The following is a 14,805-nucleotide window of genomic DNA, read 5'->3' as shown; positions in this document are numbered from 1 at the left end:
GAGCGATGGGACTCACCCGCAAGCTCCGTTATATTCAAATTTCCCTTGATTTAATTGCATAGGTAAGTCGGAAGTTTGAAAATTTAAAGCTACCATTTGACAGCCAGCGTTCCAAAAGATCTAAACGGATCGATTAATTTAGTGCTTCTTTGCGAATAAATTAAAAAAGACCAAGTTGGTGGCTTACCTGAGGCTGAAAATTGCTAGAATCTGCTCGAGTTCCTTTCGGATATATTCGGCTCATTTGTCTTTTGTTGTAACTGAACTGTAGTCAAGTTTTAATTCGCCATTTCTGTATCGTTTCTAAAATCTATTACAATATTTATCGATCCGTCTCCGTCGTTTACGAAATAAAATATGCGGGTGGCCCAAAAATCGGCTAACCGTCGTAAAGACAAACGTTTCCGAATAGCCAAAGGCGGTTGACCGACTTTTGGAAGGCTTATAAAAGAATATCGCGTTTAATAGTTTAATAATACGAGGATTAATGGAGACGGATGCGCAAAAGCATAGGAATCGATTTAAGGATACTTGACAAATTCGATGGCTTGCGATTTAAGGTAACCCAAAGCGGCGTTTTCGGCAAATGAAGACATATGATGATAAACGTTTCTTTCTGAAAAAGGCAAGAAAAACATCATGGAATCCGGAGAAGAAAAAATTCTCTGGAAAATTGCCAAAACGGTGGCAGGATTTTTTTCTCACTTGGAAAACTTCACCCTCTTTATTGATTTAAAAAATCAATCTTTCCCTCGTACTACCGCTACGAACCTTACGTGTTTTAAACCGATCTTTCGGACTTACGTTATAGAATGGGAGCGTACCTTCGGCTACCTCGAAACCCTGGAACTTGATGGGTTGGGCGTAATTAACCATCGCAGATAAATAAGGATGAACGTGGATGGTTGCACCCGTGTATTGATAATTAGCCATGGCTAACTGTTCGGCAGAAGCTTCCTAAGTTGTATCGAAAATAAACGTCGTCAAACGCGCTCGACTGCCGTTAATTTTAAATAAATCGTGTTTTTACCTTTCTTTCTGTAAAAAAAAACAATAAAATTATCGTTAATAATTTCGTTTTTCCTTTTGTTTACTACAAATATAGCGAGGCGGCGTGCGCTTCTACGTCAATTTGACGTCATCCGTTGGGTTTTACGTATAATCGCGCACGCCACCCCGACCGATCGAACGGAAGCCGCGTTTTAATTACCCGATTCGTTGGGAACTTCATCAGAAGGCGACATGGCGACACTGGGTGATGACGTCGTGGTGTCGTCGTCGTCGTCGTCGTCGTCGTCGTTCTGAAGTTGGCCTTTTTTCCATAATTCCAACTCCTCTGTCAAATACGAATAACATTTTTACGCAACTTTCGTTTTAAAAACTCGAGAATATGCAAATCAGATGGAACAATTACGTTTTTCTACTTCGGGACGAAGTCTTTTGTTTTTGATAAGGATCTTTCTCTTGAGATCATTAGGACTAGGAAGAGGTATTCCCGGTTCCAGCTGTAATAAAACAAAGAAAAATTAAATCTCGTGCACAAACGCCTTCGATATTGTAATATATTTCTATGTCCTCCGCAGAGAAGAAAAATTTGGGAACGTTCAACCGAATCTCTGGCCATATTGCACGGTGCAAGAATCTCTTAGGTATGTCGAATAGAAGAGTAAAGATACGGAAGAATTTTAGTATCGGAAAGAAAAAGCATTTTTAGTTTATCGATCTTAGTTCTTATCGATTACGACGGAGAGAAACAAGATGCGTTACTTACGGGATGAGTAGGAAGAGGTTCTTTCAGGAGAAGATCTCCTAAAATATCGTCGCAGTATTTGGCTAATTTATACTGTTGCTTCTTACTGTAATATATTACATTAAAATAATTGAATTGTTAAATAAATGCATCATTATTTAATTCCAAGTTTAGTATAATTTAATCGCGTAGTTTCCATTTATAGTAACGAGGTTAGGTTGATTAACTGTAATGCCGTTAAAGTACAGTACACTACGGCAACCAATGCGTTACGAAATTTTCCACGCTTTTTAGAAAATAAAACCGACTGCCAATTTTCATACTACAGACTCCCAGATTCGGACGCCCATATCCCGGGTGTTCCCCTCTCTAAATCGGACACCTTTCCGCGCAACCCGCTACTATCGTCCGACTCGGACGGGTTTTAGCTACAATTCGTTTAAATGACCGCTCGACATTTATCATTATATTATTACGTTTACGCACCAGTGAACGAGCCGTTGTTCTGGAATCTGTGTTTACTTCTATGATCATATTTTTTTTTTTATTGTACAACGATTATTTTTCTAGGAGTGGAATCGATAAGGTAAGGTATAGATAAAAGTTTCCATTAGTCAAAACGCTTCCCGGGAAGCAAGAAAACGAAAATTTGGAACCCCCGACCCACCGATCCGAATGAGAAATTGACGGATAATTCAGATAAAAGCTTCGATGCGTTCTTTTAAAGTTGTGTTATCGATACCGAGGATCGATGCGAGAAGTGTGGCTCTTAACGTCGATGCCGGCGATTAAATCTACACGCCGAGCTACTAGAGACATTATAATTGCACGCATTAATCGCTTTTTATAAGCACCGTCGAATTCTTAGATCTGGTCCGTTCAATTTTCGTGAAATTTATCAAATAATGTTTTAAGAATTGCTGAATTCGAACTGACTCGAATTAAAGGTGTGAGCAACAGGCTCTATCCACAGAGTTTATCCTTTCTTATTAGATATTAAAAACACTTGTGTAATTAGAAGACCAAACAAAGGTTAATGTGTTCGGTTCGCTCTATCGTCCGATCTCGTGTTCGAAGAGGACGGTGCATTGTTCTCGTTCTACTTTTATTTGTGACGCGTCGTTACGTCGCGTCGTCTCATACAAGTTTGCAGTGTGAGTATCTAGCCTAGTAAATTTCCCCTTTGCCGTGTTTTATTAAACTTTTATTCGTTTCTCTTCCGTTCTAATTTACTGATATTCTGACAAAATCTTTAGGCTACAATCCGTAATTCTTCGCAGTAATCTCTATATCGGTGATGCGCCATTTTTCTTTCGGAAAATTTAATTACGGAAGTTCTGATTTAAAAAAAAATATCCGCTTAGTCGACGTTATCGTTTTGGACTTTTTGCTTTTACGAATAATCGCATTATACGCGCATTTCGTGGTATATACATTTGGGAAAATAATCGCGAGTAATCCGATTATTTTCGGAGATATAAAGTATTATCGCGAATACATCTCTCCCTTCGCTACTTCTATATTTCTGTTTGTTGCAGTTCTCTAAATTTACGTCAGGTGCGTATATTTTCGGCATTTTAATACCGTTTTAAGTCTTAGAAAATATTCTTGCCCGTAACGGGAATTTTATGCTACACTAAGGGTAGAGTAAGTACGAAAATCTCAAGAATAAATGTTTTTAATTTGTTCGAATCACGCATAGTAAGATTTAAATAATCTTCTAGGCGCGGAGCGAACTATATTTTTATTTTTCGACGAAACACCCGGTGTTTCGTCAGAAAATGCATTATTTTACGATTGACTTAAAAGTGCAGTTGTGTTAAATAAGCCATTTGATTGACGAGAGCTGTATGAGTGTTGCAACAAACGTAAAAATACCTTTAAAATCACCAATACACTAATTTAGAAATTTGAGTATGTTATATTTAATATTACGCATGTAGGAACCTTTGGAAACAAAACCACGCATTCCGCTCTTTCCGTCGCCATGCGACGTCGAAAATCCTGAGATCCCATTTTTCTGACAAAAATCGCTGATTTTGTACGTATGCACTATTATAAAAAGTACATGGTATGAGTAATTCAATCTTTACGAAGTGTGATCGAGTAATTTAAAGTTACATCAGCGTGTTAAATCGATAGAAATTTAAATTATTCGTGCTCACGGCGAGTATTTAAAATTTGCAACGTACGACTGCGATCGAGCGAATAGTTTAATTTTATATCGGTGCGAATGTGCGCAAGCGAGTATTTTAAATTTACATCAATGTTAAACGTTAATATAACATTTAAACATTGATATAAATTTAACTGGTTTATAATTGTACGGTTTAATGTAATTCAAAAATATTTAGGCTTAATAGAAGAAATTATTTAGAAGATATTAAATTTCAGAAAACATTTATGCTAAAACGCCTAGAACCAACTTTTGTTTACGCGACACAAACACTAATTGCTTATTATTATTTAATTAAGACGATAAATAAATAAACGAGGAAGAAAACAATTGATACTACACGCTTCGGAATTCCTGGCGTGAAAAGAAAACTAAATGTGGGATGGAATAATTTAAAATACCTAAAACAAACAAACGGGTTTGAAATTTAATTAGACCGAATACTTCTCGTGAGAATTGCATTATTAATAGCAAAACGTCAAGTAACACGATCCGCACAAACATCAAACTGCTTGACAGATTTTAATACTCGATACCGAAAGTTTGAAAGATAAAATGATATCTTATATTAGAAAATTACAAACTGAGAATTAATAGAAATTTCCGAAAGCTAAACTCGATGACTTCTCTCTCCCTCTCTACGAGTTCTCTGTATTTTAACTATAAGCCACTTTTGCAATTTACACAAATGTATAGTGCATCGAATAGCGTAGAATGTGTGCAATTATTTGTAAATTTTTACGAATATACTGAATATACAAGATAAATCAGAGTTAAAATTCGTAATACGTAAATAAGAGCTATTGTGAAATTCGTGTCGAGTCACATCGATTTAGTGTTTATCGCGGTTAACTTATTTTCGGCCACCGTTTATATAAATAAGTACGGTAATTTTATTTACTGTATTTAAATACATTAACTTAAAATCCAGCTTATAAATATAATTATGTATCACGATTTTATAAATATCGAATTCGGACGAATCTAAAAGGTGCTTTAATGTTTCTTTGTCGATAATTCTCTTATTGAAAGCATCCTATTCAGATTTCGGTAGTGCGAACAGACGAAAGAACGGATCGAGCGATTGCAAAGGCATTTTCGATATCGACGTCGGAATGTACCGAGAATTTTTTCAAATAAATAAGAATATTAGAAGAATGCGGAGAAATTTTGGAAGGAAAAACTAGAAAAAAGATTTAGGAATCAATCTGTAGAATCGAGCGTTGTTTAAGAAAAATGTTAATATCTAGAATATATACTGCAGATACGCCTAGAAAATATTGGATAACGCGTAGAAATCGTTTTCATTCTTACGAAAAGAGGAAAAAAACCAAGTTAAGACCATTTTATTATCAGAAACTAAAAACAAATTCGGCAGGATCCTTTTCCGATAATGTCAAGCAATCTCGTGGGACCGGGTAGATAAACTGATAGAAATGCTTTAAAATTTATCAACTATTATTTTCAAATTTACAGAATTTTATTCCAAATAATTTACACTAAATTTTATATCATCGACTCGAAACATTAGTCGAGAATATAACGATAAGAACCAACTTTCGTTTGACTTTCAAAAATTTCCCGATTTTTAGAACCGAACGGCTCTTTAACACCTCCTTTATAAAGCAATAAAAAAAACTTCGCTATTGCAGCTTCTGCTTTAAGTATATATCATTGTCAGGTGGATCAATCGTTAGTGAGTAATGCGAAGGATCGTATTATAGCCCATTATTTCTTACTTATATCAAATGCCCGCTTTAGAGATGAATTTTATAGCTACTCGAAGCTCCGACACCAGAAAAAAAAATTAGATTTCCGCAACTTTTACGTAAAAGATTTCAAAATTTTTTTATAAATGATATTTTCTCGATTACACTACAATTACGATGAATTCGATATTCTATTTTATGAAAATTCCGGTAGAATTTCGTAATACATTCTATATTTCCCACTAGAATAAATGGCAGTTCGTGCGGATTCGAGAAGACGGAGAGTTCGGGATATTCTCGTGACGAGTGATCGTCGAAAATAGTACAGTATTTGTCTTAAATCACGCGCATTACTAGAGATGTCGCCGATAACGATCGCGTCACACGAGATTTTCTTTGCTGGATATATCTATGATAAAATTGTACGACATTCGAACGAGACACGACACAAGCAACAAATGAACATTTTTACGTTTTATTAGTTCCTATATCGATTCCGAGCAAATTTTTAATTAAGGGGATGAGGCCGGGTAAACATTTAAAATGAAATTGTATCGGCTGTACACACACATTTGTAACATTTATGTCCAAGAAAAGGAACTTTACTTTAAAACAACACAGCTGGACAATAAGCAATTATTAGAAACAATTATTAATATTAGTAAAGAGTAAGCAACAAAGGAATATCTACTACGCATACTTACATAAATGTGATACATACGGTCGAAATTTTATATTAATTTAATGAGAATTTCCTGAGTATTGGTTGTAAATGTAACAATATCGAATTTCGACTTGTATAGCAATTCGAGGAGGTAGAAAAATAAAGTACGATACGTATATTGCAATTTAAATTTCATGTTGCGGTATAATAATACAAAATTCAATTCGTTATTCATAAGGAACTGGAGGGCAACTGAACAACGGTTCCGAGTCACCAACTATACTTTGGAGCTATCTATCCACCGAGTCACCTATCTATACTTTGGAGATATTTTATATTCTTTAATTAAAAAAAAAATAAATATATATATATATTAGAATGCAGTATGTTTATTTGTTACTCTGTGTTTAATAACGCTAACGAGATACGAATAGAACGAACTGATTGAATCGAAGACTACGCAATACTGAAACACCCTCATACTTATTCGTTAACTTTCGTCAAAAAAATCCTTTTTACGTGAAGTTTTTCTTTCTTACTCACAGAATTTACAGAGACGATGAAAAATATTATCACAGTAAATAGAAAATGTATCAAAATTATGCAAAGACGAGATATCGATTCGATAACGAAAATCCCAAGTTAAATTCGAGACTTAAATCTCTTTTAAAAAAATATTAGTGAAATCTCGTGTATTTCTCGATATAAAATTCTGTAAACTTAATATAATGGTATAACTAACGTTTCAAAGGATATTTATAGTCATAATAATGAAACTTATTTAAAATATAATGTTATTGTTTCTTGATAGAATAGGAATAATCTTTGTTTTCTATTCATTCGGGTGAACACACAATAATGCAATCCTTAAAAATATTGGCAATATTATACGAAGTGATCCAAAAGTCGGTTAGCCTCTTTGTTTGCCAACAATTCGCCAATTTGTATCGAACCAGAAGAATCTCATTTTGAGTAATTTTTGTAAAGTTTAAAAGCGATAAAATATTTGAACAAGACGGCAAATTAGTCTTCACAACTGTTAAATGACTTTTGGCCCACCCTAAATTACAAACAACTGACAAAAAAGCTGCAAGAAGAAGATGTTTTTATTTTTTTAAATTAATTAAATACTTTATTTATATTCATTTTGAAGTCGAGTAAATTTAATTACTATTCGACGATATATATTTCATCGAGAAACTTAATCAACAACACTTAATTATATATTAATAAATTATTTACAGACTGCATTAACGAAAATCGGTTCTTAAAAATATCGGTTCGGTACACGTCACGCCGTTATTCATTAATCTTGTCTTATTGCCTGCAATATTGGCAACTCGCGATTAAAAACCAATCTTTTTCGGGTGCAGTAGCAGCAATCTCGATTTATGAAGGTTTTCGATTTGTCCGAACAAATAAAAGCCTTTGCCAACACTACTAAAACTTTGCAGACAGAACGAACTAAGGTTGCCGTATGTATTAAATCGAGGCGTATATGACGTAAATTCTTAATTAATAATATCGAAATTTAGATGTTAACTCGCACCTTTTTCCTTACTTACGAGCACTAAAACTTAATTTTTCTCTAACTGCTTTTTAATTGGAGCAACGAAAAGTATTGAAAACAATTCTAACGTGCTACACACTCGTAGACGGAAGCCAAGATTTCGTTTCGGTGGGAATTTTATTTATGTCTTATTCTATTCGAAAATTTCATTATATAAAATTTGCCTTTATGATCTTTTCATTAAGTTGAATCGTTGCCAGTCGGTAGATAATTTAGTTAGCATCGCTCGAAACGAATAATTCTGTAGTTAAGTCTTCAAAATAACACTAATAAGTGTAGAATTATAACATAAATGAATAAAGAATATGCAAACTTTCATTTGGATGCTCGGATTTAATTACACGCAGGAATGTTTGCGAGGTATTAATATCAATTATTAATGGAATTTGTACAATGAATTCAATATATCTTGCGTTAATCAATTTTTATTCGACTGAAAAATGGCAATATTTAACTGTATAGAAAAATAAGAATGCATTCCGGGTTTAGTTCTATATTAATTAAACTAAAAATGTACTGTGTAAAAATAAATGTGTTTAACAATTAAATCATTACAAATTAAATAAATATGTTAATGTATGTAAATTGTCTCAATGCATATTTTTAACCGTGTCAAATAAAATCACTACTCATAAATAACAAGGAATATGCAATAAAATTACATTTTATTGCACATCTTTAAGAAATTCTTATCTCAAATAACGATAATTATTATTACCGGTATATTTTAAATTTTTTTCAGTTTTTATCAATAATTAACTATTTTAAACCGTAATTTATAAAAGTAACAGTTACTTACCTACAATGATTCTCAAAAGACAATATTATTGGATAGTCGGATGTAACAAATGCACAATCGCGAATAGCGTAAATAACATCCTGCGTACGTAAATTATATTAAACAATTGCAATGCTGAAACTTGAATATATTCGGATAATTACTTACTTTAAATATGATATCTGTACACATAGCCTTCCCGTGCGTTATAATAGGCTCCTCGTCTTCTCCCTTACCGTCCCAACAGTCCAATTCGACGCACCTAATACATAAAATATCAATTTTGTGCCATTTCGTGCAAGAATATAGTTTTAATACGTGAAATTCTACCTGCAGCCAGCCAATAACACTTGGCGATACATTTCGACCGACGATTTGCCACCAAACTGTCTACCACTCAAATAAGTATTATGAGAGGAATTAATGTAATAATGAGATAATGGTTGGTCCATGTCCATATAAATATCGAGGTGATCTAACAGAACTGGCGCATTATCGTCCGACATTAAATAGCGAATTAAACCGTCGTGACTTAATTTACCTGTTTAAATAAATATATTTATAATGTAACGTTTGTTTATTGCTATAACTGCATTTAATAAGGAAAACAACTCACTATCTTTGCAATTTTCTTCATTTTGTTCGTAATTCAAGATTATTTCTTTGGCACGTTTCTCTTCGTAAAGAGGATAAAGAATCTCGTTCAATCTTGGATCTCGTTGTCTCTGTTTCACGAAACAAAGTTTACTATTAATTGTCTTAAAATATAACGCAAATTTTAACTATTTGAAATCTATATCACGCTATTAAGTTCATAAAAAATTATCCCGACTTAGTACTCACTTGATTTAGAAAAGTAATGAATTGTTCCATGCTCAAAGTATCCGTTTTACCCTGAGTTCTGAAAATATAACATTTATAATTCATTATAGATTTTAATTAAGGTAACTAACGATAACAAATACTCACAGAGATTGAAAGAGTTCTTCGATATCGTTTCTAGGACATAGCTTATGATATATTTGATAAAATTTATCGAATGTAAAATCGCGAGGTTCTATAACATCGTTCTAGGAAAGAAACATTGGGTATTATTGGCTAACATTGATAACAAAAATATGACTTAGACAGTTACTCGAGTCTACCATTACCAATCGATAACAACTAACATGTGGTTGACAAGAGACAAGCTAACCTTGTCGTTTGGTAGTCCTATTTCACCTAGACATTGGTAAACCAATTTTTCCGTTTTCCCAGAAGCGAAAGTCTGCGAAATCCTGAAAATATAAATGAAATTTTTAAATGATTCCTATAAATTGTCTTCCGACATTAAACGCATAATTCACAGATTATTTACCTCCTCACCGGTATTTTACCGTCTGGATCCACAGAGTAACAAAGCTTCATCCAACTAACAAATGTAATTTTTAATTAAATTTTAAAATAAATTTCAGAAAGATAAACGGATATAAAAATACTTACTGTTTCTTTAACGACGTCATTGGACAAATGTTATTGGCTTTGTTATTATTTGTGATACGCCTTAAAACATCCCTCCATGTCTAGATAAATATAAGAAAAATCTTTATACATTCGCAATAGAATCTATACTACGAAGGGATAGAATCGATTTAAACCTTTGCTATTTCTTCATCCGGACACACAATGTGAGTGTAATTGATGTTAACCATATCCGCTCCCGCACATATTGTTAACGATATATCTTCTAAATTGCCTTTAAAACGACATTGAAGTTCCGAAAGCAGACGAGGATCCTTGATTCAAATTAAACATTTAAATCTCGTTAATAGTTTTAAGAGATAATAACGTCGAGTATATTATGTTAAAAACATTTCCGAAAATCCCGTGATGGAGAAATATCACTTTAATCCACTCAAAGTCGAACAGGCACATATCCCAGACAGCGGAACCACTCGTGTTCGAGGTTACAAGTGTTCGTCTCGTCGTTTATAAATTGGATATTAGTTTATTTTAAGCAACATTAAGTAATGAAGATATATTTAAACCATCACTTGTTAAGTAATTTTGCTTCTCTAATTAAAATATTCTATATCCCAATACTCCATTATTCTTCCTTTCTCCAGGCTATAAAACTAGAGTATTTAGGAATTTTTCAATTAATTAAATTTGAAAAAATGCGAAAATATTATTTCGTTCGCATTTCCAGATATTTATTAAAGGAAAACAAATGATTAATACTCGTATTTTCTTAATTAGTAAAAGTTTTAACAATTTTTATTTATTTTTTTTCAAACTCTCGAACTCGTGTTTCTGATTAAAACAAATTCGTTCCGTTCTCTTACGCTGCCGGCTAATTGTTTCGTAATTAATCATCCGTTTATTTCAGTATTTTCATTTAGGTCAGCTGTGGTCAACCTTTTTCCGAAGTTGGGACAAAATTAAATCCGAAATTAAACTCCAAATTGCGGGTCCGATATTTAATTTGTGTAATTAAAAAGTACAGGGTGGGAAAGAAAGTCACATAACACTCCTGCTACAGAATATATAATGTAACCAAAGTTAATTCGCTCGTGTCAGAAACACATTAGACCAAGGGGGAGCAGATTGATGCGTGTTACGCGTACGGCCGCCATCTTGATGGCTGCCATATTAAATGCAACTCCAAAACTGTAATTGGTAAGAGGTCGTGTGACACATCATTCAGGATCAGAATTTCACAAGAAATTGATCGCCTAAAAATTTTATTGATCTACCTCAAACGGTTACAGAACTATGTACGTTACAAGATGTGCTAAATGTACATTCTATATTCTGTAGCACGGGCGTTAAGTGACTTTCTTTTCCCACGCTGTATAACAAAATGCCTACAAATTTTATTTTCTTTAACTTTTTAATGTATATCAAAAAATTAATTAGAAAATAATAATTTAATTATAAAAGAACCAAATACTTTATATCGTTTAATAGGAAATCTGCTGTTTATTTGATGATAGTTTGATTATGGAAATTATATACCTATTGTAAATGGAGACTCATATATCTGTATTATATGTATTGTACGCATATAAATATGTGCAAATGGAAAATTAAGTACTGTACAGTACCTATCTATTCGAGCCTTATAACCGAGCCTTTACAAATTTTTCAAGTTTTTTTACACGCTTTCACACTACGTATAAAAAAATATTTAATATATTTTAAAACTTTACATAATCTGTAAAAACCTGACACTGCCTAAACATTCGATGCGGGTGCCTCGAAATCGTCGCGCGGGTTACGGGTTCACTAACATGTGGTTGACAAGAGACAAGCTAACCTNGGTAGAATAATTTTATATTTCTCTAAGGGTTGCATTTTTCCATTAAACAATTGTCCATAGATTGCAGGATAATTTAAGTGTAGAATATTTCATAAACATTTTATTATTATTTAATAGTTATAAACTTAGTTTACTAAATTACGATTTTTTTTCTAAGATTTTGGCTAATTTGACTATTACACACTAAACGACGACTAACGAGAGAGCAATTACATTAATCTGATAAACGACGAGTGACATTAAAATTCGTGCGCAACGGAATTACAAATTCAAAAATATAACTTCTTATCTGCGTAGATATTTAGTCCGTGTCAGTCGTGTCTGCTTAAAAAGTTGCATTAATAAGCTTTCATTTTGTAGCGAGACTTTGTTCACCTTCGCAGCATTATCGAGATGATCGCCGTATTCGTCGCCAAACAAAACATCTATTAAAACTAACGTATACAAAAAACATGTTACATTATGAACGCTATCGTCGAAAAATATCCTCAACAATACAGAAAAACCCAATTTTAAATTACACGACATTTCCTCTAAATCTTCCTTACAGCGTACACTAAATAAGACGTCACGGCTCTGTGATTTATGAATGAACTGTTGTAATTCGCCAGTTAGACATATATGATTCCTTAATTAAAATTACAAATTTTTATAAGTTAATTTCGTAATGTAAAAGAAATGTTAACGTGTCGAGTTTAGGCCCCATTACGAAAATTTAATAAAATTTTCAAGCGTAAAAACAGTCTTAAAATGTTCACCCATAAGAATTTTGTGCGCAGTTAAATCTTCTATCACATTTTTATACGAGAGAGACAAATCTTACGCCCGAAATTTTATAATGTACAATAAAATATGTCTTTCTTATCGAAAAAGATAGACTATATTACAATTTATAAACAAGCATTTGGTTATTTTCTTCGCTTGAGATTTAATATGATACATACTAAAATAATAAAGCTGTGCAGTCTTCGTGCTACAAACAAACATAACAATATTTCTAAAATATGCTGCTAATGTGATCTTAGCGTGTGATCTTTACTAATGTGGATCGATCTTGGCGTGAAACATTATTTAATACTTCACGCCAAAGTCTTCCATTATATAAATCAACAACAAACAAGTAACGCGATAAATTTGAAACGTAACTGAAAGAGATATAAACTTATAAATTTTATTTTTAAATTAAAATTCATTAAAGTGAGCTTATGACATTGTCTTATATCCGCTAACAAAATGGGAAATGCGGTGCGACAGTAATAGAATGTGAGTGTGAATATTTCGCCTTTTTTTTTTATTAATTAATTTAATCCCATAAATTTAGTACACGGAGAAAATATTTTATCAGTACATTTCCACAAATAAGGAAATATACGAAATAATCAAATGCCATCCGGGTTTTCTAATTCCACGATTCCGCACCCTAATCCAATCATCAAAATATGTAACATACAAAATATTGTATAAACATAATGAATATAATTTGTTTAGACACGATTATCAAAATCGCATTATTATAATAAAAAAGCACAACTGATAATTTCAATAACTGGAATTATTCTGTTACACTGGTTAATAGTTAGGACTTATCTAAATAAATAAAATTAGATAAGTCCATTTATTTATAGAAATATTCGGAATTATCCAATTTTATGTACGTTTACACACCCATACAGGCAAACTATATACTTACACATACAAAATAGCCCAAAAGTCAAATAACCGCACTGTCCGCAAGCCATTCAATTTACGAGAACATAACAAAGCGTTGTAATTTGTATATTTAACGAGGAGGGATCTCAGTTTGAACAATTTTTGCAAGGTATCAGTAATAGCGTAACATCAATTTAGCCAACAAATATACGTAACCACTTTATAAACCCCGAAAAATGATTTATTTAAATATTCGCAAACGTTTTCAACCCATTTTATAGCCCATCTTCGAGTACGGAACACAGAATGTCATAAAGTGGTGAATATTTTTCTCTCTGCCGAGTGTGCTTTCTGTCGTCATCAGTTTAGTATTTACAATTATTAACTTTTGAGCTACACTTTACATATATAAACTTAGTTATCCAATTATAACAACTTGTAAAATGTGTAAATTTAGATAAGAATTTGTCGTATATAAAATATAAAGCAATTTTATCTAAAATGCATTCGTATATATCAGGTAACTAAATAAATAATGTCGTTTTTGAAATATGACTAAAAACGCTTGAGCTTTTTGTTTAAAATAATTTTATTCATCAAAATATTTACATTCAGAAACTATAATTGAATGTAAAGGCGAATATTTTAATAAATAAAACTTTAAACAAAAAATACAAGCATTTTTATTCACATTTCAACGAGACATTATTTATTCGGTCACCCGACATTATATAAAATCAATAAACTTATATATATACGCAACATATAACTGGATAATTGCACTTATTAACGTATAAAAATGGAGTTATCCAGCTGCAACGTATGTAAATTTAAGTAAGAGTTTGTCGTGTGTACGAGCGAAGAAGGAGTAATGATGATTTTTATGTTTTTTCCTATATCCAATATATTGGAGAAACACTTTGTCAAGTAAAGAAAAGACGGACAGACCAATGTCACACGAGAAAAGATATCCTCTGGCAATTTATTGCCATGGAAAGAGACATTCTTTATTGATTTAACCGACTATATTTAAAATAATCAATAAATGTTAATAAATTAATAATTAAAATCTCTTTCACCTTTGGTATTCCGCCTTGCCTGATATCGTTCACTTGCGTTAATTCCAACGACTGGCCGTCCTAAAGGTAAAAATAGTATCAATTTAATCGTTTCGTTTCATTTATACAACATAACAAATAAATCAAAG

At 32.4% G+C, this 14,805-nt stretch overlaps 1 protein-coding gene and 1 long non-coding RNA gene across 6 annotated transcripts in view; one reads left to right on the top strand and one right to left on the bottom strand.

Annotated features, from left to right (window-relative positions):
- Positions 1-1,782, top strand: part of LOC111617631 — a 17,617-nt gene extending 15,835 nt beyond the window's left edge. The window contains exon 3 of the long non-coding RNA XR_002755454.1: positions 1,584-1,782. This is a non-coding gene — a long non-coding RNA (uncharacterized LOC111617631). The remainder of the gene's footprint in view (positions 1-1,583) is intronic.
- Positions 1-14,805, bottom strand: part of LOC111617629 (1-phosphatidylinositol 4,5-bisphosphate phosphodiesterase-like) — a 23,313-nt gene extending 8,508 nt beyond the window's left edge. For 4 of the 5 annotated variants that reach the window (XR_002755453.1, XM_023358903.1, XM_023358905.1 and 1 more), the window contains exons 1-19: positions 14,678-14,805; positions 10,285-10,422; positions 10,130-10,209; positions 10,005-10,058; positions 9,843-9,924; positions 9,617-9,717; positions 9,491-9,548; positions 9,264-9,372; positions 8,978-9,188; positions 8,816-8,909; positions 8,669-8,748; positions 1,772-1,856; positions 1,415-1,505; positions 1,211-1,336; positions 1,031-1,038; positions 825-957; positions 532-616; positions 188-260; positions 17-120 (exon numbers count right to left, since the gene is read on the bottom strand). Coding sequence is in view for 4 of the 5 variants with exons in the window: in XM_023358903.1 (XP_023214671.1) it covers positions 17-120; positions 188-260; positions 532-616; positions 825-957; positions 1,031-1,038; positions 1,211-1,336; positions 1,415-1,505; positions 1,772-1,856; positions 8,669-8,748; positions 8,816-8,909; positions 8,978-9,188; positions 9,264-9,372; positions 9,491-9,548; positions 9,617-9,717; positions 9,843-9,924; positions 10,005-10,058; positions 10,130-10,209; positions 10,285-10,338 (1,628 nt within the window). In the remaining variant the exon portion in view is untranslated. Of the gene's footprint in view, positions 1-16; positions 121-187; positions 261-531; positions 617-824; positions 958-1,030; positions 1,039-1,210; positions 1,337-1,414; positions 1,506-1,771; positions 1,857-8,668; positions 8,749-8,815; positions 8,910-8,977; positions 9,189-9,263; positions 9,373-9,490; positions 9,549-9,616; positions 9,718-9,798; positions 9,925-10,004; positions 10,059-10,129; positions 10,210-10,284; positions 10,423-14,677 lie in introns of those variants that run through there. The other variant, XM_023358904.1, reaches the window with a different exon arrangement.

Source organism: Centruroides sculpturatus, unplaced genomic scaffold (genome assembly GCF_000671375.1).
Source record: "Centruroides sculpturatus isolate CEXI.00-Female unplaced genomic scaffold, Cexi_2.0 scaffold2117, whole genome shotgun sequence".
NCBI lineage: Eukaryota > Metazoa > Arthropoda > Arachnida > Scorpiones > Buthidae > Centruroides > Centruroides sculpturatus.
Note: the sequence above shows the minus strand (reverse complement) of the source record. Positions and strands in the feature narration are given on the sequence as shown.